General features: G+C 45.7%; 1 protein-coding gene, 1 long non-coding RNA gene and 1 other non-coding gene across 4 annotated transcripts in view; 1 reads left to right on the forward strand and 2 right to left on the reverse strand.

Moving 5' to 3' along the window:
* Positions 1-330: 330 nt before the first annotated feature.
* On the reverse strand, positions 331-3,676 carry LOC140409187 (uncharacterized). 2 transcript variants are annotated; one of them, XR_011940301.1, is made up of 2 exons: positions 3,059-3,676; positions 331-2,947 (listed from the first exon to the last, which is right to left on the reverse strand). It is a non-coding gene; the product is annotated as an uncharacterized lncRNA (long non-coding RNA). The 2 variants fall into 2 exon arrangements; XR_011940300.1 differs by having other exon boundaries at positions 331-2,982.
* On the reverse strand, positions 3,169-3,255 carry LOC140409714 (small Cajal body-specific RNA 18). Its single transcript, XR_011940499.1, has one exon.
* A 298-nt stretch (positions 3,677-3,974) lies between the features above and the next one.
* Positions 3,975-24,915, forward strand: part of acaa2 (acetyl-CoA acyltransferase 2) — an 84,592-nt gene continuing 63,651 nt past the window's right edge. The window contains exons 1-2 of the mRNA XM_072497426.1: positions 3,975-4,115; positions 16,804-16,970. Coding sequence (XP_072353527.1) covers positions 4,100-4,115; positions 16,804-16,970 — 183 coding nt within the window. The 5' untranslated portion in view covers positions 3,975-4,099. The remainder of the gene's footprint in view (positions 4,116-16,803; positions 16,971-24,915) is intronic.

Genomic DNA, 24,915 nt, shown 5'->3' on the forward strand with positions numbered 1-24,915 from the left:
CAGGAGGTTTCGAGGGGGTGAGAAAAAAGTTCTCACCCAGAAGGTGGCTGAAGTCTGGAACTCACTGCCGGAAAGGGTGGTGGATGCAGAGACCCTCACAACATTTAAGTCTTTGGATGTGCACTTGTGATGCCAAGACATACAAGGCTAAGGGCCAAGTGCTGGAAAATAGGAATAGAATAATTAGGTGGTTGTTCTTGACTGGTGCATGCACGATGGGCTGAAGGGCCTTTGCTGTGCACCTCTATGACATTTAAACAGGGAAAACATCCAACGATGACAGTTGCTGCAAAATACATTTGATTCCAAGCAGAAAAGGAAATAACACACTTGTCATTTATAAAATGAACTTTATTGAGCTCTTTTGACATCTCAGTTGGAAAGTGTAGCACGATAATAATAATAATCTTTGTGTCACAAGTAGGCTTATATTAATATTGCAATTAACTGTGTGAAAATTCCCTAGTCGCCACACTCCGGCACCTGTTTGGGTACACCGAGGGAGAATTCAGAATGTCCAATCCACCTGACAAGCACGTCTTTCGGGACTTAGGGGAGGAAACCAGAGCACCCGGAGGAAACCCACAGACATGAGGAGAACATGCAGACTCTGCACAGACAGTGACCCAAGGGGAATCAAACCCGGGTCCCTGGCGCTGTGAAGCAACAATGCTAACCACTGTGCTACCGTGCCACATTATGGAAATCTGCCAGTGACCAGATTTACTACATCAAGTGATCAATTACCCAGGGTTATCAGATAGCAACATGACAATTGCTCTTAGGCTCCCTATACTAGGGTAGAAAAAAAAAAAAATCACACTGCTTTCTCTTCAGGGGCGGCACGTTAATACAGTGGTTAGCACTGTTGCTTCACAGCTCCAGGGTCTCAGGTTTGATTTGTGTGGAGTCTGCACGTTGTTATGGGCCAGGGTTTAGAGAACCCCAAAGTGTATCATGGAGTTCACCTGACCCACAACTTTTAATAGATTGTGGTATGGGGAGCACTCAAACAGGTGTGGTACAGCAGAAATGGAAAAGTATTTTTTTTTTTTTTTAAGCAAAACGATGTTTATTCTATGAACTCAAGTTAACCTTTTTAAAACATAGTGAACATCTTAGCAACCATTAATTCAAATACCACCCACAAAGAATACAACATTAAGTAATCCTTTAAGCTTTCCTTTTAACATCCATAAGACCTAAAACACCTTTTACCAGAAGCACATCAGGTTAAAGTACTGTTATTAGTTTTAAATCACCAGGATCGATTTAGTCTTGAGATTACAGAGATTCATACACCTTCTGGCTGTGACTGCAGCTATCCAGCTCTGAAAACGAAAATAAAACACACCCTGCAGCAAACAGCCTAAAACAAAAGTAAAAAGCTGACAAGACAGCCCAGCTCCACCCACTCGGACATCACTGCAGTAATAAACACCCATTTCTTAAAGGTACTCTCACATGACAACGTTCTCTCCGTTTAGGTGTGGATTACCTCGGGGTGCTCCGGTTTCCTCCCACAGTCCAAAGATGTGCAGGTTGGTGGATTGGCTATGCTAAATTGTCCTTAGTATCTTCCCCCCCCCCCAAAAAAAGTTAGGTGGGGTTGCTGGGTTATGGGATGGAGACGTGGGTTTATGTAGGATGCTCTTTCTGAGGGCCGTGCAGGCTCAATGGGCCAAAATGGCCTCCTTCTGCACTGTAAATTCCGTGATTCTTAAGCTGCATCATCTGCAGTGAAGCACATGTATGGAGATCAAATTGTGATGACACTTACAGTCAAACAGACCACCTGCTTTCACTGCTTAGAATCATAGAATTTACAGTGCAGAAGCAGGCCATTCAGCCTATCAAGTCAGCACTGGCCCCTGAAAAGAGCACCTTATCCAAGCCCATACCTCCATCCTATCCCTGTAAGCCAACCCAACCTTTTTGGACACTAAGGGAAATTTAGCATGGCCTCTCCACCCAACCTGCACATCATTGGACTGTGGGCGGAAACCAGAGAACCCGGAGGAAACCCACGCAGACATGGGGAGAACATGGAAACTCCGCAGTGACCTTAGCCGGGAATCGAACCTGGGACCCTAGAGCTGTGAAGCAACTGTGCTACCGTGCTGCCCTAAAATGGTGGAAGCTGAATCCCTTTGAACCGTAGAATTTACAGTGCAGAGGCCATTCAGCCCAGAGAGTCTCCACCGGCCCTTGGAAAGAGCACCCTACCCAAGCCCCTGCCTCCACCCTATCCCCATAACCCGACCTAACCTTTTGGACACAAAGATGCAATTTAGCATGGTCAATCCATCTAACCTGTCCATCTTTGGACTGTGGGAGGAAACCGGAGCACCTGGAGGAAACCCACGCTGACACAGGGAGAAAGTGCAAACTCCACACAGACAGTCACCCGAGATCGGGAATTGAACCTGAAACCCTGGAGCTGTGAGGCAGCAGTGCCACCGTGCTGTTATATTCATACATTAAGGATCAACTATTGACTGAGGATCCAAAAGGCAGGTAGCACATGGTGAACATGAATCTTCAGCTCCAAGAGAAGTCCTCTTCCACCAAAAGGCACCAACTTAAAATGAGGTTCAATTCCAAATGCCAGTGACTCTGCCAGTTTACTGATGATCCCGTTCTTCATATTTTGGGCAATTTGACCCAAGAAAGGTATCTAAACCAAACACCTACCCTCATCCAATATCCTTACGAATTGGAAATATTTTGAAGTCACAAAATGCATCTGAATAATAAAATATGCAGGATTTGGGGGTGGGGGGGGGGGGGTTGCAGTCCATACAACCAATATCGACCCTCTATTTGTTATTTTTCTCTTTCCATTTGTGCAGAAGTCTGGGGGTTTTCTCAAAAACACTTGGGCTATGCACTGCAGTTTTCCTTGAAGAATATCTCCCAACGGCCTCCCTACGAGATCCACAATATCCTTCAGAAAGGGGTTAAACAAAAAATTAAATACAACTAAACAGAATTTGTAAGTGACAAAAGGACGGACAGATGAAACAAAATATAAAAACAAATTACTGCGGATGCTGACCTGCTGAGATTGTCAAGTATTTTCTGCAGATGAAACAAAATCCCAAAGACGCCTAATTTGGGACTAGTTTCTCTTTCATCTTTTAGCCCCAATTATGTTTGATTATATGCGGGTCTCAGACTTTTTCCAGCACCAGTTCCATCATGAAGGTTCACTGTGGAACTCAGATTGCGCAGTGGGCTAGTCATCATGGACCCGCTCTCAAAATAAAAAAGGTTCAGTCAAGCACCAACCCTAATGTAACCCGATCCATGTCTGCTAAATATATAGTTTTAAAAAAGGTACCCAAACGAAAGATGGATTAATCCCCTCCGCCCACCTACTACAAACTCTACATCCAAGATTAAATTAAAGATTATATATCCACACAGACACATACATACACCGCCCCATCGCCATTCTGGCTGAATCATCTCGGGCTCCTCAAACACAAGGACTCCGATCATATAAGGAAAATATTCAAGTTCACCTGGGGAAGAATTTCACACACACTCACTCAATCAAAGAGACCGGGACTGACCCGTTTCATTTTAAATCTATCTCCCCGTTTATATTTTAAAAAAACGGACTTAACTCCTCCCAAACTAACCGCCATTCCTCCCACGCCTGAACCTCGTATTGCTGCCGCGCATGCGCGACACTGCAGGCCAGCTATCCCAATTGAAGCACCGCCACCACCCCACCCCCATTCGGGGCGGCACCCACCGGCGTCCATTGGTTCATCCGAACGTCAATCAGCGAGCCCGCCCGCTGCCACTGGACGGGCGCCCTGTCAATCATAAGGAGGCGAGAATGAATTTTACAATTCAGTTCGGAACTTTCGTTAACCACCGGGGGGGGAAGTTATTTGAATTATTCAATTAATATTTTATTTTGTACGGCGACGAGGTGTTTAATACATGTTTTTTAAAAAGGAGGGGAATTGAGGTGAAGTGAAGGGAAGTGAATGTTGTCCCCTGGGTGGAAGGCTGACTGGGACAACCCAGCCCAACCCAGGGGTTGTGCAAATCTGTTTGACAGGCGGAGGCAATCAGCAAGAGGATGGCTCTGCTCAGAGGTTAGTTAATCTATCACCATCATTCAGTCAAATAAATAAGGAAAACCTATTTTCCATTGACCGGCAGCGGGAAGTGGCACTTTTCAGCAGTTGAATTGGTAATTGAAAAAGGAATAAGTCCCCCCCGGGAGTAATCCAATTCACTCCTTGTACTTTGTCCTGGTACAACCTCCATCCATGCTTTTATGGAGAGCCTCCGCCAAGTTTAAAGGAACTGCAGTGGGAACGGGTAACATTTTACGAGGTGGTTGGACTACGCATTTGAAACTTTTTGAAGTTTAAACACGTGCTGGGTGGAGCGGCGCTGGAGGAAGGCTGGGCTGTTTGTGTAATACTGTTAAAGGCGCTCAATAATAAGTTCATAAGTTATAGGAGCAGAATTTGGACATTTGCCCATTGAGTTTGCTCCGCCATTCGATCATGGCTGATCAGGGCAGCACGGTAGCATAGTGGGTAGCACAATTGCTTCACAGCTTCAGGGTCCCAGGTTCGATTCCCGGCTTGGGTCACTGTGCGGAGTCTGCACGTTCTCCCCTTGTGTGCGTGGGTTTCCTCCGGGTGCTCCGGTTTCCTCCCACAGTCCAAAGATGTGCAGGTTAGGTGGATTGGCCATGCTAAATTGCCCTTCGTGTTGGGTGGGGTTACTGGGTTATGGGGATAGGGTGGAGGTTTGGGTAGGGTGCTCTTTCCAAGACCGGTGCAGACTCAATGGGCTGAATAGCCTCCTTCTGCACTGTAAATTCTATGATCTCATCCTGGCCTTAACTCCACCGCCCTGCCAGTTCTCCATAACCCTTCAACCCATTACCAATTAAAAATCTGTCCAACTCCTCCCTACATTTACTCACAGTCCCAGCATCCACCCCACTGGGGTAGCGAATTCCACAGATGCACAATCCTTTGGGAGAAGTAGTTTCTCCTCAACTCTGTTTTGAATATGCAGGGTGAACAACGTTGAGAAAGTGTTAGGTTTGTAATCGGGAAAACACATTACAATCCTATTTAAGTGGACGAGTTGTACTCTATTTTGTGAATGCCTTTCAATGAGCAAGCCAAGTGTGAGCATACTGAAGATCAGAGGTGTTGGACGTTGAGATGTTTTCATGCTGGATGGTGAATTGATGAGACTATGCAAGAAGAGCGGCTTTAGTTTTGGACTTTTAGAGTGGAGAAGTCTTGCGATATCAATGTCCGGTTTGGTTATGGTTGATCAGGGAATTAAGTTTGTGATTTTAAGAGAAACAGTGGATTGTATTTACTTAGCAACCAAGGTATTTTCAGGGAGTCTTTTTTGGGAGGGGTGCAAACAGAAGCATTGTGAAACAGAATTTGACACTGAAACACATATGGAGCTATCGGGCAGATGACCAAGAACTTGGGCAAAGAGAAAGGTTTTCAGCCACATTCTTAAAGGTGAAAAGAAAACTGGAGATATTTGGGGAGGGAATTAGATTAGAGTTGTTGTTGAAGGCATAACTGCCATTCAGTGATGCCAAAACCCAGAAATGGAAGAGTGCAGACATCTCGATGGGTTGAAAGAGGCTACAGAGGAAGGGAGGGGCAAAAGGAACCTGAAACCAAAGGTGAAAATTTTAAAATTGAAGCATTGTTCTTAGGAGGCAATATGTCAGGAGCAATAGGTAAATGGGACTTGGTGCGACTTAGGATACAGATAGCAGGGTCGTGAATGACCTTAAGTATATGAGGGTGTAGAAGATGAAAGGCTGGTCAAGGAGGTAACAAAGACACAGATGTGGGTTTCAGCAGCAAGAGTGAGCCGAAACGGAGCAGGGTGGAGTCAGGTAATGCTACAAGATGGAACTATTTGGGACGCGTGGTTGCGGGATCAGATACCAATGAATGATCTAGTTCAGTATCAGAGAGTAGTCGAGTTGGCGGCGAAAGGTGTTTTTGATGGTGGTTTCAGTCCATCCAATATTTAGTTGAAGGAAATTTCTGCTCGTCCAGTACTGGATATAGGACCAGGTCTGACAATTTGTAGACAATGGTCGGGGTAGGGGGAGGAGGGGGGTGGGGGCGGGTAAATAGAAGAGGTTGTGTGGTAGAGGTGGGTGCCATCAGCCTTCATTTGTGCTGTTGATCAGAAAGAGGAAAGGTTGACTTGTACAGAAAAAAGTTGATAGTTATTTGGCAAAGTTGCATTGAGTGGGGAATTGATCCAGACAGGTCCAACTGATAATGGTACATGATGTGGAACAAACGTATTTCCCAATATGTAACAACATAACTGAGACAACAATGGCCATTATAAGTATTTCATTTTGTTATCTAGCTTCTGAGCACAAATGTTAGCATAGCATGGAACTTCACTTTACATTGGTGGTTAGCATTTTACGTTATTTGCCTCTTATCAAAAAGCATAACCTTTTTCACTGATTATTGAAAATGCTGAATGTAAGAATAAAAGTGTTGCAATTCCCTCGCTTCAGATATTGCAGTTAACAACTGAAGTTGATGAGGTAATTTCTTTGCTAAACCAAAGTTCAATTGTTTGTTTATTCTACTCCCTCATCTTCCCCAGTTCCCAAAAAATGAACCAGTCAACAACTTCTGCAATCACTACGGTAGCTATCAAATTGAGTACTAAACTCCTGAGGTTAGATATTTTTCTATGCTTGCAGTTTTTTAATAGTACAACGCTGGAGAGTCATTGCATCATAGACTGGTAGGACATTTCGGGAGTTGCATGGGTAAGGAAAGGAAGAAATCACAGCCTACTGGATTTAAATTTATTATCACGTGTACTGAGGTACAGTGAAAGTATTGTTCTGCATATAGTCCAGGCAGATCGGTCCATACATGAAAAGCAGAGGACATACGATATTTGCACAATGTAAATACATATATGTCGGGTGAAGCATACGGTGTATAGTGCTACACCAGTAAAGCTGTGTGGAGAGATCAGTTCAGTCCATAAGAGGGCCATTCAGGAGTCTGGTAACAGCGGGGAAGAAACTGTTTTTCAATCTGTTAGCGTGTGTGTGTTAGACCATAAGACCATAAGACATAGGAGCGGAAGTAAGGCCATTCGGCCCATCGAGTCCACTCCACCATTCAATCATGGCTGATTTCAACTCCATTTACCCGCTCTCTCTCCATAGCCCTTAATTCCTCGAGAAATCAAGAATTTGTCAACTTCTGTCTTAAAGACACTCAACGTCCCGGCCTCCACCGCCCTCTGTGGCAATGAATTCCACAGACCCACCACTCTCTGGCTGAAGAAATTTCTCCTCATCTCTGTTCTAAAGTGACTCCCTTTTATTCTAAGGCTGTGCCCCTGGGTCCTAGTCTTCCCTGCTAATGGAAACAACTTCCCTACGTCCACCCTATCTAAGCCATTCATTATCTTGTAAGTTTCTATTAGATCTCCCCTCAACCTCCTAAACTCCAATGAATATAATCCCCGGATCCTCAGACGTTCATCGTATGTTAGGCCTACCATTCCTGGGATCATCCGTGGGAATCTCGGCTGGACCCACTCCAGTGCCAGTATGTCCTTCCTGAGGTGTGGGGCCCAAAATTGCTCACAGTATTCTAAATGGGGCCTAACTAATGCTTTATAAAGCTTCAGCAGTATGAATTTTGTCAGCGTTTAGAAAATAGTCCATGCCTCTATTCTTTTTTCCAAAGTGCAAGACCTCGCACTTACCCACGTTGAATTTCATCAGCCATTTTTGGACTACTCTCCTAAACTGTCTAAATCTTTCTGCAGCCTCCCCACCTCCTCCATACTACCTGCCCCTCCACCTATCTTTGTATCATCGGCAAACTTAGCCAGAATGCCCCTAGTCCCGTCATCTAGATCGTTAATATATAAAGAGAACAGCTGTGGCCCCAACACTGAACCCTGCGGGACACTACTCGTCACCGGTTGCCATTCCGAAAAAGATCCTTTTATCCCAACTCTCTGCCTTCTGCCTGACAGCCAATCGTCAATCCATGTTAGTACCTTGCCTCGAATACCATTATTTTACTCAGCAGTCTTCCGTGAGGCACCTTATCAAAGGCCTTTTGGAAGTCAAGATAGATAACATCCATTGGCTCTCCTTGGTCTAACCTATTTGTTATCGCTTCAAAGTACTCTAACAGGTTTGTCAGGCACGACCTCCCCTTACTAAATCCATGCTGACTTGTCCTAATCCGACCCTGCACTTCCAAGAATTTAGAAATCTCATCCTTAACAATGGATTCTAGAATCTTGCCAACAACCGAGGTTAGGCTAATTGGCCTATAATTTTCCATCTATTTCCTTGTTCCCTTCTTGAACGGGGTTACAACAGCGATTTTCCAATCCACTGGGACTTTCCCTGACTACAGTGACTTTTGAAAGATCATAACTAACGCCTCCACTATTTCTTCAGCTATCTCCTTCAGAACTCTAGGATGTAGCCCACCTGGGCCCGGAGATTTATCAATTTTTAGACCTCTTAGTTTCTCTAGCACTTTCTCCTTTGTGATGGCTACCATATTCAACTCTGCCCCCTGACTCTCCTGAATTGTTGGGATATTACTCATGTCTTCTACTGTGAAGACTGACGCAAAGTATTTATTTAGTTCCTCAGCTATTTCCTTGTCTCCCATCATTAGATTACCAGCGTCATTTTGGAGCGGCCCAATGTCTACTTTTGCCTCCCGTTTGTTTTTAATGTATTTAAAGAAACTTTTACTATCATTCCTAATGTTACTGGCTAGCCTACCTTCATAATTGATCCTCTCTTTCCTTATCTCTCTCTTTGTTATCCTCTATTTGTTTTTGTAGCCTTCCCAATCTTCTGACTTCCCACTACTCTTTGCCACATTATAGGCTTTCTCTTTTGCTTTGATGCATTCCGTAACTTCCTTTGTCAGCCATGGCTGCCTAATCCCCCCTCTGATAACCTTTCTTTTCTTTGGGATGAACCTCTGTACTGTGTCCTCAATTAATCCCAGAAACTCCTGCCATTGCTGTTCTACTGTCTTTCCCACTGGGCTCTGCTCCCAGTCGATTTTCAGCAGTTCCTCCCTCATGTCCCTGTAGTTACCTTTATTTAACTGTAACACCTTTATATCTGATTCTACCTTCTTTCTTTCAAATTGGAGATTGAATTCTACCATATTATGATCACTGCCTCCTAAGTGTTCCCTTACTTTAAGATCTTTAATCAAGTCTGGCTCATTACATAACACTGAGTCCAGAATGGCCTGTCCCCTCGTGGGCTCCATCACAAGCTGTTCCAAAAAGCCCTCCTGTAAACATTCAATGAATTCCCTTTCCTTGGGTCCACGGGCAGCATTATTTACCCAGTCCACCTGCATATTGAAGTCCCCCATGATCACTGTGACCTTGCCTTTCTGACATGCACTTTCTATTTCGTGGTGCATTTTGTGCCCCTGGTCCTGACCACTGTTAGGAGGCCTGTACATAACTCCCATTATGGTTTTTTTGCCTTTGTGGTTCCAAACCTCTACCCACACAGACTCCACATCATCTGACCCTATGTTGTTTAGTGCTATTGATTTAATTTCATTCCTAATTAACAAGGCAACCCCGCCCTCTCTGCCCACCTCTCTATATTTTCGATAGGTTGTGAATCCCTGGATGTTTAAATGCCAGTCCTGAACCCCCTGCAACCACGTCTCTGTGATGCTTACCACATCATACCTGCTAGTCACAATCTGGGCCACAAGCTCATCTACCTTGTTCTGTACACTGCGCGCATTTAAATATAGCACTTTTAATTCTCTATTGACCGTCCCTTTTTGTTTTCTTAGTGTGGAGGATCTTGGTTTACTGAGCCTTTCCATACACTCATATTTTGTGGGATGGGGACTATCGTAACCTCTCCTTAGTTCTGTCTTTTCGTGCTTTTTTTATTCCTCAGCAGCTACGTTTCCCACTGATTACTTCACCTCTTGGTTCCCTGACTTTCCCTTCCCCCCCAATCTCTAGTTTAAAGTCCTATTGACCAGTTCTCAGACCTTTGTATCTTCTGCCCGATGGAAGAGGTTGGAAGAGAGAATAACCTGGGTGGGAGAGGTATTTGATTATGCTGCCCACTTTCCCTCAGGCACCGGACATGCAGACATAGTCAATGAATGGGAGGCAGGTTTGTGTGATGGACTGGGCGGTGTTCAAGACTCTCTAGTTTCTTACAGTCTTGAGTCGAACAGTATCAGGCTGTGTTAGAACAAAGAACAAAGAAATGTACAGCACAGGAACAGGCCCTTCGGCCCTCCAAGCCCGTGCCGACCATGCTGCCCGACTAAACTACAATCTTCTACACTTCCTGGGTCCGTATCCCTCTATTCCCATCCTATTCATGTATTTGTCAAGATGCCCCTTAAATGTCACTATCGTCCCTGCTTCCACCACCTCCTCCGGTAGCGAGTTCCCGGCACCCACTACCCTCTGCGTAAAAAACTTCCCTCGTACATCTACTCTAAGCCATGCCCCTCTCACCTTAAACCTATGCCCCCTCGTAATTGACCCCTCTACCCTGGGGAAAAGCCTCTGACTATCCACTCTGCCTATGCCCCTCATAATTTTGTATACCTCTATCCCCTCAACCTCCTTCGTTCCAGTGAGAACAAACCAAGTTTATTCAACCGCTCCTCATAGCTAATGCCCTCCATACCAGGCAACATTATGGTAAATCTCTTCTGCACCCTCTCTAAAGCCTCCACATCCTTCTGGTAGTGTGGCGACCAGAATTGAACACTATACTCCAAGTGTGGCCTAACCAGGTAGGATGCTTTCCATGGTGCATCTGTAAAAATTGGTAAGAGTCAATGTGGACATGCTGAATTAGACATTTGTTTTGAGAACCCCAATAGCTATCTAGTGAGCAATGTTTGAAGAGACCATCAGGAGTGAAGTAGGGAAAAATGAGAGTACAATTTTAGTTGGTTTTTCTTTTGTAGTGAAATCAACTATCAAATACAAACTGGAAAGGGTTAGCATATGGTGTTATAAGTAGGATTCCAAATACACTGTTAGGCTTTAACTTGGTCCTTGTGTTGACCTCTTGATCACTTCACTTGCTTGAACTCCTAATTTTACAAACATTACTGCCACTTTTCTGGCACAAGAGAGTAGTTAGTCACTCCTAAATGTTAAAGAAAGTGCAGAAGCCAGAGGTAGGAGTTGTTGCTGCACATTTCAATTCTATGCTATCCTGAACATTTTTATACACAGTACAAAATAATGATTTTTAATCTAAACGGGGAGCTCCTGACCTCAACCAAACCTCTAAAAATATTATTTCTTTGTAAACATTAATATAATAATAATCGCTTCTTGTCACAAGTAGGCTTCAATGAAGTTACTGTGAAAAGCCCCAAGTCGCCACATTCCGGCGCCTGTTCGGGGAGGCCGTTACGGGAATTGAACCCGCGCTGCTGGCCTTGTTCTGCATTACAAGCCAGCTGTTTAGCCCACTGTGCTAAACCAGCAAAATATAACAAGACTGTGAAATGCTTTAAATTTGTATTGGATCCTGAGAGTTGAACTTCTTGCCATGGTCATTTCAGACGCAGAAACAATCACATCAGATCACAATGTCTTGCAGAGCACCACTTGTTTGTTAATCACAGCTCAGTGACTTAGTTAGCATGACCATCGCTGATACATAAGCAACACTCCCAATCAGTCATCTAATTCATTGCCAAATAATGGTCTGGATTCTCCATTTCAGTGGCTAAGTGCCGACACAGGAGTGGAACCGTGCTGTTTCATGACCGGCAATTCGCACAAATCCTTCACCGATTCCGGTACCTGTGAGGGGCTAGCACCGGTGGCGGGTGAAATGCCCGGGGATCACGGCACAAAAGGCCAGAGAATGGCCGGGTCCCAGGCCGCGCATGCGCACGACTGACAATCTGCATCGGTCGCGCCGTACAACATGGCACCAGCCGTGCGTGACTCTAACCCGCCAACTGCAACTCACCCCCCTCCAGTCCCCCCCCCAGCCCTTGCAGAAGCCCTCCGACCAGTGGCACGGATCCCGACTGGGTGTGGCGGCGCTGGACATAGTCCGTAGCCATCATGCTGGGTTCCCGCACGACTGATACCACGTGTCCCGTGCCGTCAGGAACTCGGCCCATCAGGGGTGGAGCAACGCGGATGGGCCAGCCAGTGACGTGCCAATGCCATTGAAGCGACGTGGGACACGATAATGCCAGTTTGGAGGGGGCGGAGCATGGCGGACCTGCATCAAACCGGCGCAGGCCCTGATTTTGGCGCAAAAATCCATTCTCCGCCCAATCACCGAACATGATTTTGGGTCTGGCTACGGGGAACCAGCCCATAGCTAGCCACCCTTTTGCTACTGAGGTTTGGGATTTCCCTGGATAAGCATGCGATTTTCTTTTGCTGATCTAGCAGCATTTGGAAACACCCTGCCTTTGCAGAGTACGAGCCCCCAAAGGTTTACAAGGCATAACAATAACTCATCTTGGAATAATGTGCCTCCTGATTCCTTGATTGGCACCCCATCCACCACCTTCAATATCCACTCCCTCGACCACCAAACCCACAGTGCCAGCAGTGTGTACCATCCACAAGATGCACTGCAGGAACTCACCAAGGCTCGGACAGCACCTTCCACACCCACAACGTCAACCACCTAGAAGGGACAAGGGCAGCAGATACAGGGGAACACCGTCACCTGCAAGCTCACCTCCAAGCCACCCATCATCCTGACTTGGAAATATATTGCTGTTCCTTCACTGTTGCTGGGTTAAAACACTGGAACTCTCTCTCTAATAGCACTGCGGGTGTACCTCCACTTTCTCGAGGTCACTTAAGTATGGGTAATAAAAATGCTGGCCTAGCCATCAGGGCCAATGTCCCATTAAAGCATAAAAAAATGCTGGAAAATATCTATTTTCCAGTGCACTGCCCAGCTACAAGTGACTGCCTGGCTGATTAGGCTGCGAGTCACAAATATGACTCAGTCACCCCTTTTATTTAATTTTTTTCTTTAATTTACAGGGAACTGAAGGTTTTACTGCCCTTGAGTCCCATTCATTGCCCAACTTTTAACTTGGAAAGAAGGACTTGAATTTATGTGGTGCCTTTCACAGCGTCAAGACAGCCAACAAAGTACTTGTTGATGCATAAGCATTGCCATGTAGGGATCTCTGTCGCCACTTTTCATGCAGCAAGGTGCCACAAACAGCAATGTGGCAATGGCCAGATAACCTGTTTAATTTAGATGTGAGTTACTGCTTGTTGCCCCTTGGGATGATTCCTATCTTCCAATTTCCACATCCCCACATTTCTCAATAATGGAATAGATTTCCAAACCGATTTCTGTGGATACCTCTCCCGTTATCTGCTTTGAGGTATCTTTAATTAAGTTTGAAGTGTTTCACTGTTAATTTCTTATTTCCTTCAAGGCTGTTAGAAGAACTTTCTAATTAGATCATCAATGGGCATTGTGTAATGGATCAAAAGGTGTTTTTAAGTAATCCTTTTACAAATTATAAGCACCGAGCACAATAATTTGTCCTCACCTTTCACCTGTTGTCATATTTACGTTTGCTGCCTGTAATTTAAATGTGATTCAGGAAATATCAAAAGCAGCTACTTCAGATTGTACAAAATACAACTGGAAGTATTGGATGCATTAGACATCATTGCAGTTCACCGTGCACAACAGAAGATCATAATGTAGAGATGCTTGGGAATGCAAATTGGGAGGGGAGTGTACAAAGGGAAATTAAACCTACCAACGCATTGGCATTTTGCATTGAGTAGGATGTGATGAGGAGGACCACAGGCAAGGCTGCTTAATTCTGTGCAGGGAAAAGGCGAGGATGATAAGAGTGCAGGATAGAGAGTGTGTAGCAGAGTATTTTTGCAAGTTGTGTCTCATGTATGATAAATCTTCAAAGCCAGTCATGAGAATGATTGTTTAGAAAATTGAGCCTGGAGGCGATGAAAATGACCTTCCTGTGAGCAGGAGTTAGAGGGAGAAAGGGAGTGTTGTAGATATGGAAATAAAGGGCCTTGGGGTTTCTGCTCCAGGTCATACGGGACACTTGAGGCTGTACACCATCGGTTTGACCTGCCTGAGCAATCAGGCAGGGCGAAAGAATAAGAAACAGAATGGTTTATTTTAGCAACTGAGACATGGAGCAGTGAATTGAATATGTAGTACAATGTTTTAAAAACAAGAATTGAAGTGGTAAGTGTCAACAAAGCATCATGTGAGACTCAGCGTCAAATTGCTTAATTTTAAGTCGACATGACCATTTTACTGAAAAGATTGTAGTGTGCCAATTCACCGCCAGGCAGCTGTCTGTGTACCACCTGTTGCAAGATATTAACATACCCCAACTGTCAGCCAAGTTTGGTTTGCAATGGAATGCAGAAATGGGGCACACCTTGGACGAACTGATGCATATAGACCATATCTATTTTCACATGAAATATTTTTTCTAATTACACTCATTGCAAACTTAATCGCAGGTTCAACATGTATTTATATAACATAGTAAAGTTTCACATGGCACATGTGTGATATTAAAATTTGACGTCAAGCCACATAAGGAGATATCAGGAAAGGTAACCAAAAACATAGTCAAAGTAGTCGGTTTTAAGGAACAACCCACAGGAGGAGAGAGAGGTTTAGGAAGGGAATGTCAGTTCAAGGCCGAGGCAGCTGGTAGAGGAGTGAAGAAACCTGGGCATATGTGAGGCCAGAATTGAAGGATAATAATAATCGCTTATTGTCACAAGGAGATCTGGAGGTGTTTGCAGGGATAGCATCAAGGGTATTGAGGGAGGGGGTTTGGAAACAAAGATGAGAATTTTAAAATTGAACTATTGCCACACCAGAAGCTACTGTAGAACAGCAGGCAATTGAGAGGGTTGTGAAATTGACGCTAGTAAACTGACAATTGGTAAACTCGATTTGAATCTCAAATCAGGAATCTATGCTTCAATCCAAATGAACTCCCCAGTGCAGTTTTAAGGAACTACTGCATTAACGAAGGTGCTTTCTTACAGATGAATCATTGGCTCATGCTGCCTACATGCCGCTCCAAAATGACCCATTGTGAGACATTTATCGGAGACATGATACTGTCAGTTAGATATGGATCAGTTCCTCCAAGGTGTGCCCCATTTCTGCATTCCATTGCAAACCAAACGTGGCTGACAGTTGCTGTGTTCACTGTATGTTCAGAATCATACTTTACTGAAATGCTGATTTATCCTTTATTAATAAGGGCATAGAGTACAAGAACAAGGTTGTGTTAGATTTGTATAAAACACTGGTTTGGTCTCCGATAGAATGCTGCATCCAGTCTGGGTCCCATACTTTAGGAAAGGTGTGAAAGCATCAGATAGAGTGCACAAAAGATTCATGAGAATAAGAACTAGGAGCAGGAGTAGGCAACTCAGCCACTTGAGCCCACTTTGCCATTCAGTACGATCATGGCTGATTTCTCTGCCTCGACTCCACTTTCCTGCCCATTCTCCATAACCCTTCAACCCATTACTGATTAAAAATCTGTCTATTTCCTCAAATTTACTCAATGCCCCGGCATCCACTGCACTCTGGGCTAGTGAATTCCACAGATTCACGACTCTTTTGAGAGAAGTAATTTCCACTCATCTGCTGCCCCTTATCCAAAAACTATGACCTCTCGTTCTAGATCGCCCCACAAGAGGAAACATCCACTCTACGTCTACTTTGTCAATACCTTATATCATCTTGCATACCTCAATTAGATCTCTCATTCTTCTGAACTCAAGAGAGTATAGGCCTAAACTGCTCAATCTCTCTTCAAAAGATGAACCCCTCATCTCTGGAATCAATCTACTGGACCTCCTCTAAACTGCTAATGCAATTACATCTCTCCTCAAATAAGGAGGCCAAAACTGTGCACAATACTCCAGATGCAGAATGGTTCCAAGGATGAGGAATTTCTGATACATAGATTGGCAAAGTAGCGTGTGTTTTCCTTCAGAAGAGAAGATTGAGAGGGGATTTAATAGCGGTATTCAAAATCATGAGGGGTCTCGGCAGAATAAATAGGGGGAAAACTGTTCCCACTGGTGGATGAATCAAGAATAAGAGTTATCTATTACCTGTAAAGAAAGATTATCATAGAATTTACAGTGCAGAAGGAGGCCATTTGGCCCATCGAGTCTGCACCGGCTCTTGGAAAGAGCACCCTACCCAAGGTCAACACCTCCACCCTATCTCCATAACCCAGTAACCCCACCCAACACTAAGGGCAATTTTGGACACTAAAGGCAATTTATCATGGCCAATCCACCTAACCTGCACATCTTTGGACTGTGGGAGGAAACCGGAGCACCCGGAGGAAACCCACGCATACACGGGGAGGATGTGCAGACTCCGCACAGACAGTGACCCAAGCCGGAATCGACCCTGGAGCTGTGAAGCAATTGTGCTATCCACAAGGCTACCGTAAAGAATATGCAGGGTTACGGGGAGAGAAGGGAGGAAATGATGCTGGGTGTCATTGCTCATCCGGAGAGCCTGCGCAGACATGACTGGCCAAATGGCCTTCTGTGCTGTAATCATTCTGTAATCTAATAGTAGTCCGGTTATTTGTGAATGCTCCTTCAAAGTTGGTGTATTATTATTCTTGTGAGTTTGCCCAGTATGTCTTAAAGTGCTGTAAGTTTTGATGCATTTTTTTAATAAAGGTGTATTCATTGTTGCTGCCAAACGTACCCCTTTTGGTACTTACGGAGGAGTACTGAAGGGCCACTCTGCCACAGATTTAGCCACACATGCTGCAAAGGCTGCACTAGTTGCTGGGAAGGTTAACCACGAACTTGTGGACAGCGTCATTGTCGGAAATGTAATGCAGGTCAGTATGAGGTCAATCACAGTTCTCGACTCTGAGAAAGTTACCTTGTGTGCTAAGCTTTCTTCAAACCTTTCTACATTAGGGTAGGACTTCACAATATGGACACATGCCCAGAACATCCCCCAACCCGCACATTGGGCGCAATTCTCCCAAAGAATTTCCAAGTTAATTTGTGGTGGGATTTCAGGGAGTTCCTTCCCCACCGCTATTCAATGACCCTGGGGAGTTTCTCACCGGTTTAGCCCACAATTTGAATTTTCTTTTAGCACTGGGGAGCTGAACTCCGAGATCGGGCTGCCATTTTGAAAGGGTGGCCCGATCTCTAAGTAAATTTGCGAGTCCTCCCCACCATGGGCATTCCCCCCCCCCCCGCCCAAGTGAGGAAGCCCCGCTATGGGGTCCCTGGAGGTACCCTTCTTCAGCCCCCCCCCCCCCCCCCCCCCCCCCCCAAGTCCTCATACAGCACCCCCTTCCTTCTAGGACCCCCACCCATCACCCCTCTGTTGGGACTCTTGTTTACCTTCTATAACAGGCGCCGGAATGTGGCGACTAGGGGCTTTTCACAGTAACTTCATTTGAAGCCTACTTGTGACAATAAGCGATTTTCATTCATTTCATTCATGAGAATCGATGGTCCGGTTGATTGGAGGTGTCAAGAATACAACTTTATTGCTAATTATTCACTTGAGTACACTTGAAAAAGAACTGAATCAAAACTTAGAAACAAAATAACAAACAATACATAAAAGGGTCGAACACATGGCAAAAAGCATAAACACAAACAGATGGATGATTCAAGAATTCAGGAACAAAGACCCCGAAGGTCCTACTTTTAAAAGAATTCTTATCTCTGGTTTAATCCCTCATTTACTATCATTGGTTTCTAATTCTCAGTTGAGGCCTCCTGGTTTGTTTAAATGGATGTCTGTTACTCAGAGGATGATTTATTACTCAAACATTGGCCATTACTTAAGATTGACTGGTGCCTATCAAAGCCAGCTCAGCGTCTGCGTGCGCAGTCCCCGGAAAATGAAGGTATAGTTTTCTCACGCCACAGCTCGGCCGGAGAATTTGCTGTAACTGATTATTTGATACATTCTTATTACTGAATACACTGAAATACAATAGTCAGTTCATTTTGTGAAACATTGACTGAAACAATGTCTGGATTCCCACAGTCAAGACACTTTTAATAATTTCACCTCTCAGCTATGCATTCAATTAGCCCCTAAAACTATGAATAAATCAATACTCTATCACCCTCCAACCTCCCAGAGGTCCCTACTTACCTGCCATGCACTCCCCCACCCTTCAAACACCCCCTCCACCCTCATTTCATGGGCATGGCCTCCATCACCCCTGTCCCTTGGCAAAGCTACCCTGGCACTCGGACACCCTTGCACTGACACGGGGAGAATGTGGCAAATTCCACACACACAGAAACTCAAGGCCAGAATTGAACACGGGTCCCTGGCCCTGTGAGGCAACAGTGCTAACCACTCTGCCACCGTGCTGTCCCATGAGCTGCTTTATTTCACAGTGATGATAATATTTCATTGGTTTAATCAATACTAGTTTTAACATAATACCAAACTGATGAACACTATACTTCCTTGCATCAATGTATTTTTTAATTGATTGATTAGTATCAAGCTAGGTTATGGATTGAGTGGGGCCTGAAACCACAATCGTTTAACTTGAGCAAGAGTGCAACCACTGTTATATATTTAGGAGATTTAAAGATAAGGAAGCAGAGAGTTACTACAGGAATGTGGGGAAGGCCACACCTATGATGGGGTGAAAAGAAGTGTAATGTTCAGAAGGACTGAAGGGGATTGCAAAGATAGTGTCGGTCACTGGGTAAGAAGGAGCTTGTTGCAGCAAGACGCAAATAATAATAATAATCGCTTATTGTCACAAGTAGGCTTCAATGAAGTTACTGTGAAAAGCCCCTAGTCCCACATTCCGGCGCCTGTTTGAGGAGGCCGGTATGGGAATCGAACTCACGCTGCTGCCTTGTTCTGCATTACAAGCCAGCAAATGTGGGAGACTGGATTCCTCACGTCAAACAGTGGTACAGGATGTGTGGAGAACTTTATGGAAGATGAAGGACAGCTGATAGGAGAGTAGAGGAGGATTTGAATCGAGAAGTGATAATGGTGATCAGTTTTTCAGTGGCAAGGAAATTAAAAATGGTATATATAAATACTAGTTTAATGTGAATGCATGACTGGACAAAGGGATGGAGTCAATGGCAACCAAATGGAGTAGCTTCGGTCTTCCCAATGTTGAGCTAGAGCAGGGGTTCCCAACAGATGTCTGCAAAGCTGGTGGCCGCCACGTGACCGATAAACACCGATTCGAGCGTGCAAAATTTAAAACGGATTAGAGAAACAAAATGGGCCAATCAGAGCAAGACCTCTTGGAGCACTGAATACTGATAGGCTTATCAGTTTGGGGGTGGGTGGAGGTGAGTTCTGGTTTCAGGAAAGGCGCTTGCAGGAGGTGGGTTCTAGTCTCGGGAAAGTTAGGGATGTGCCCTGGCCTTGGGAAACGAGTTGGGAGGCTGTGGTTTGGCCTCGGGAAAGGAGTGGAGTGGGGTTAGGGCCTTGGACAGAGGTAAGTGAGGCCGCTGATGTGCACGCAAGGGCGTTGGCATGCACAAGGGAGCGTGCGAAAAGGGCATGCGCCTGAGAATGAGCGATGGGTGTGTGTGAAAGTAGGAGAGACGGGTGTCTGTGTGTGTGTGTCTGACACGAGAATAAACTTTCTGGCCTTGTTCTTCTCATTAAAAATGACAAAAGGTAAGGCATGCACTATGAGAATGCTTGGGGTTCCCTGAAACTCCTTGTAGGCGACTGGGGGCTTTGTGGCTTGGAAGTTTGGGAAATCCTGAGCTAGAGGAAGGTGTAACTTACGTAAAACTTTAATTTTGGTCAAGAACTCTGATAGCATAGAGGCAGTCAAGGGGTTAAGAAAAGAGTTTGGTTAAATGCAGGTATGTGAAAACTGACCCGATACTTCAACTGATGTCACCAAAAGGTAGAATGCAGATAATGTACCAAAGAGACAAACACAAAATCCTTTGGAAATGAGGGCAGTGCAGTAGACGTTGTCTACATGGACTTTAGCAAAGCCTTTGACAAGGTACCGCATGGTAGGTTGTTGCAGAAGGTTAAAGCTCACGGGATCCAGGGTGAGGTTGCCAATTGGATTCAAAATTGGCTGGACGACAGAAGGCAGAGGGTGGTTGTAGAGGGTTGTTTTTCAAACTGGAGGCCTGTGACCAGTGGTGTGCCTCAGGGATCGGTGCTGGGTCCACTGTTATTTGTGATTTATATTAATGATTTGGATGAGAATTTAGGAGGCATGGTTAGTAAGTTTGCAGATGACACCAAGATTGGTGGCACAGTGGATAGTGAAGAAGGTTATCTAGGATTGCAACGGGATCTTGATCAATTAGGCCAGTGGGCCGACGAATAGCAGATAGAGTTTAATTTAGATAAATGTGAGGTGATGCATTTTGGCAGATCGAATCAGGCCAGGACCTACTCAGTTAATGGTATGGCGTTGGGGAGAGTTATAGAACTAAGAGATCTAGGAGTACAGGTTCATAGCTCCTTGAAGGTGGAGTCGCAGGTGGACAGGGTGGTGAAGAAGGCATTCGGCATGCTTGGTTTCATTGGTCAGAACATTGAATACAGGAGTTGGGACGTCTTGTTGAAGTTGTACAAGACATTGGTACGGCCACACTTGGAATACTGTGTGCAGTTCTGGTCACCCTATTATAGGAAGGATATTATTAAACTGGAAAGAGTGCAGAAAAGATTTACTAGGATGTTGCCGGGACTTGATGGTTTGAGTTATAAGGAGAGGCTGGATAGACTGGGACTTTTTTCCTTGGAGCGTAGGAGGCTTAGGGGTGATCTTATAGAGGTCTATAAAATAATGAGGGGCATAGATAAGGTAGATAGTCAACATCTTTTCCCAAAGGTAGGGGAGTCTAAAACTAGAGGGCATAGGTTTAAGGTGAGAGGGGAGAGATTCAGAAGGGCCCAGAGGGGCAATTTCTTCACTCCGAGGGTAGTGAGTGTCTGGAATGGGCTGCCAGAGGTAGTAGTAGAGGCGGGTACAATTGTGTCTTTTAAAAAACATTTAGATAGTTACATGGGTAAGATGGGTATAGAGGGTTATGGGCCAAGTGCGGGCAACTGGTAAAAACTGGGCGGCATGGACTGGTTGGGCCGAAGGGCCTGTTTCCATGCTGTAAACTTCTAGGATTCTATGAAATCTTGGCCGGCTCTATCTAACCCTTTTGATTATATTCCTTGCAGCAAACAAGCACACTGTTGTCTTTCCTGGACCCTCAATGTATGGACTGAAAAGTGTCAGTGGTCAGACTGAAGGGATTTACTGATTTATATTCTTCGTGGTTACAATTAAAACTTTGATCAACAGACTCTTGGGTAGTTTCATCAGTGCTGCTTTGTCCCTTGGGGTTAAAAACACTGAATGCTCAGCTGGGAAAGGTAGCAATAAAAGGACTTTAATCATTGTTGTTTATTTTTGTATCCTCTGGATGTAAGTCCTCTGATTATATATATTCCTCTACTCAGAAACAGACATTTTAGAAATTTATTTTACTTTTTGCTATTATATTAAAGGACATTTTTACAGACAGGGACAATGAACCTTTCTTCAAGTCACCTGCTTTAGTGAACCATGCGTAATCTGCTCCTTTCCAGTCTGCCTTTCTTTTTAAAAAAATGTATTTTATTACAAACATATTCAAAGGCGCAAAAACATAAATAAACCGGAGAACATTCTCCACACCTCACGGTTCATTGTGCAAGTTTTCCACTTTTCACCCCTCCTAATCACACCGAAGAACTGTCTCAAAACCCTCCGCTGATCCCCTCAATTCGAACTTGATCTTTTCCAGCCAGGCTGCCACCCCTGGTGGCGTTGTCGACCGCCAATCCCAGCAGAATCCTTCGCCGTCAACTAGAGAGGCGAAGACCACAACATCAGCCCCCTTCCCCATCACCTCCGGCATTTCTGATACCCCAAGAATTGCCACCACAGGATCCGGCCTGGCCTCTACCCCCACAATATTCAACAACGCATCTCCAACTTCTCACAGCCCCAGATCATATGCACGTGATTTGCAGGTCCTCGCCCAAACTTCTCGCACTTGTCCGCCACCCCCTGGAAGAACCCACTCCCCCTTGCCGAGTCAAATGCACCCTATAATAATACTAATAATAATCTTTATTAATGTCACAAGTAGGCTCACATTAACATTGCAATGAAGTTACTGTGAAAAGCCCTTAGTCGCCACATTCCAGCACCTGTCCGGGTACACGGAGGGGGAATTCAGAATGTCAAATTCACCCAACAAGCACGTCTTTCAGGACTTGTGGGACTTTTCTCCTTAATTCTCACCACCTGCGCTCCCCCTGCTGCCCCAGCTACCAGTATATATCCCCAATCCTGCCCTTCCCTTCCACATCCGGGAGCAACCGCTCCAACAGGGTACGCCTCGGCAGCTTAGGATACCCTTGCCATTCCTTCCGCGCAAAGTCCCTCACTTGCATATACCTGAATTTACTTTCCTTTGAAGCTTTACCCTCTCCCGCAGCTCTTCTAGACTTGCAAACCTCTCCTCCAGATATGAATCCCTCAGCCTCATCAGTCAGAGAAAAGGGAGGAGCAGCTGGGGGGGGGGGGGGGGGGGGGGGGAGATAGGATGGGGAGTGAGGCGATGCATAGGGTAAATTTGACCTCCTCATGTACAAGGATACGTTTGATTCAGCTTACGGTCCACATAGCACGGCAGTAGCGTGGTTAGCACTGTTTTTTCACAGCGCCAGGGTCCCATGTTTGATTCCCGGCTTGGATCACTGTCGGTGCGGAGTCTGCACGCTCTCCCTCTGTCTGCGTGAGTTTCCTCCGGGTGCTCCGGTTTCCTCCCACAATTCGCCTGTACATGCCATCCGTTTCCCCCAGCTTAAAGCCGTGGTTCCCATAGCACCGACATCTCCTCCATCCTAAAATGTCTACAGGCTTCCTCCTCCATTTTAACCTCTCCTTCCCATCACCGCCTCATCTTCTCTGCATTCGCTGCCCAGTAGTAGTGCAACAGATTTGGTAACGCCAACCCCCTTTCTGCCTCTGTAGCAGGGCCCTCTTCACCCTAGGTATCTTCCCCACCCATATAAACTCCGAAATCCCTGCATCCAGTTTCAGGATAAAGGCCTTCGGAATGAAGATTGGGAGGGTTTGGAATACAAACAGGAACCTTGGCAGAACTTAAATTTTTACCACCTGGACCGTCCCTGTCAATGTCAGGTGTAACGTATCCCACCTCCTAAAGTCCTCCCTAACTTCCTCCACCAATTTTGTCAGGTTCCATTTATGCATCGTCGCCCACTCTTTCCCCCCCCCCCCCCCCCCCCCCCCATCACCTGAACCCTCAAATACCTAAACCTATCCCTGGCAACCCTAAATGGTAACAACCCTAGGTTGGCTCCCCGACCTGCCACATTCACCGGAGACACCTCACTCTTTCCGACATTCAGCTTATATCCTGAGAAGGCCCCGAACCCCTCTCGTATGTCCATAATTCTTCCCATATTCTCCACTCGGTCAGATACGAACAGCAGCAGGTCGTCTGCATACAACGACACCCAGTATTCCCTACTCCCACTCTCAATCCCCTACCACTCTACTGACCGACTCGCTAACGACCTTCACCAAGGGCTTTTTCGCCAGCGTGAATAGCAGCGACGACAGTGGGCACCCCTGCCTTGTTCCCCTACGTAACCCGAAGCTTCATGAACTCCTCTCATTTGTCTGTACACTCGTCACCAGGGCCACATACAACAGACACACCCACGCCACAAACTTTGGCCCAAACCCAAACCTTCCCAAACCTCGAACAGGTACCGCTACTCCACCCGGTCGAAAGCCTTCTCCACATCCATAGAGACCACTACCTTCGGTACCCGTCCCTTCGACGGGGTGATGATCACATTTAATAACCATCTAATGTAACTGGAAAGATGCCTGCCCTTCACGAAATCCATTTGGTCCTCTGCAGCCACCCCCAAATGCATCCTTCCATCCTCCCCGCCACAAACTTAGCCAACACTTTCACATCCACACTTAACTTTTGTTCAGCAGGATGGCCCCTCCCCACGACTTTGAATCAAACCCCGAGTGAAATACCTGCCCCACCCATCCCTTTCTCAACCTATGCGTCTCCTGCAGAAAGACCATCTCCGCCTTCAAGCTCCTCAAGTGCGCGAAGACCTGAGATCTCTTCACCGGCCCGTTCAGCCCTCATACACTCCATGTGACGAACTGTACTGTAGGCTTGCGCTTCCATTCCTCTCTACCGTCCGCCATCCTCTCCTTCCAAATCTGCCCCCTTTAATTTTGCCGTACACTGGGCCATCCAAGATGGCACCTTTTTCCATCTATGACCACGCTTCTACTTCAGCACAGTCCCGTTGCGTCCCCTCCACCCCGGCCACCTCTTCCATCTCAAGGCTCCTCCTATCTACCCCACCCCCTCCCCCCCCCACCTTTCCCTCCTTGGTCTGTGCAAACAGCTCCCTGCAGATCCCACTCCCCCACACAAGCAAAGACGCATCCAAAACCACAGGTCACCCCGTCCAAAAAATACCACAAGCGGGAGGGGTGGGTGGGGGCCATTGCCCCATACAAACATTTTGGAACTTAGCAAACAATCGCAACAAAGTCACCCTACCTGAGAAAAAGCCCCCCACCCTCCGGCCCCCACAATACCCACATCTTCTGGTGGAGAGTTCTCCAGTTGTTCCAGCTCCTTTGTCTCCCATCAACTTTCAGTTCTCCTCCAGTTAATGGTTTCTGATGAAGTCATTGGTCTCCTCTGGGGTTTCAAAATAATATTCCCATC

Source organism: Scyliorhinus torazame, chromosome 3 (assembly GCF_047496885.1).
Source record: "Scyliorhinus torazame isolate Kashiwa2021f chromosome 3, sScyTor2.1, whole genome shotgun sequence".
Classification (NCBI taxonomy): Eukaryota; Metazoa; Chordata; class Chondrichthyes; order Carcharhiniformes; family Scyliorhinidae; genus Scyliorhinus; species Scyliorhinus torazame.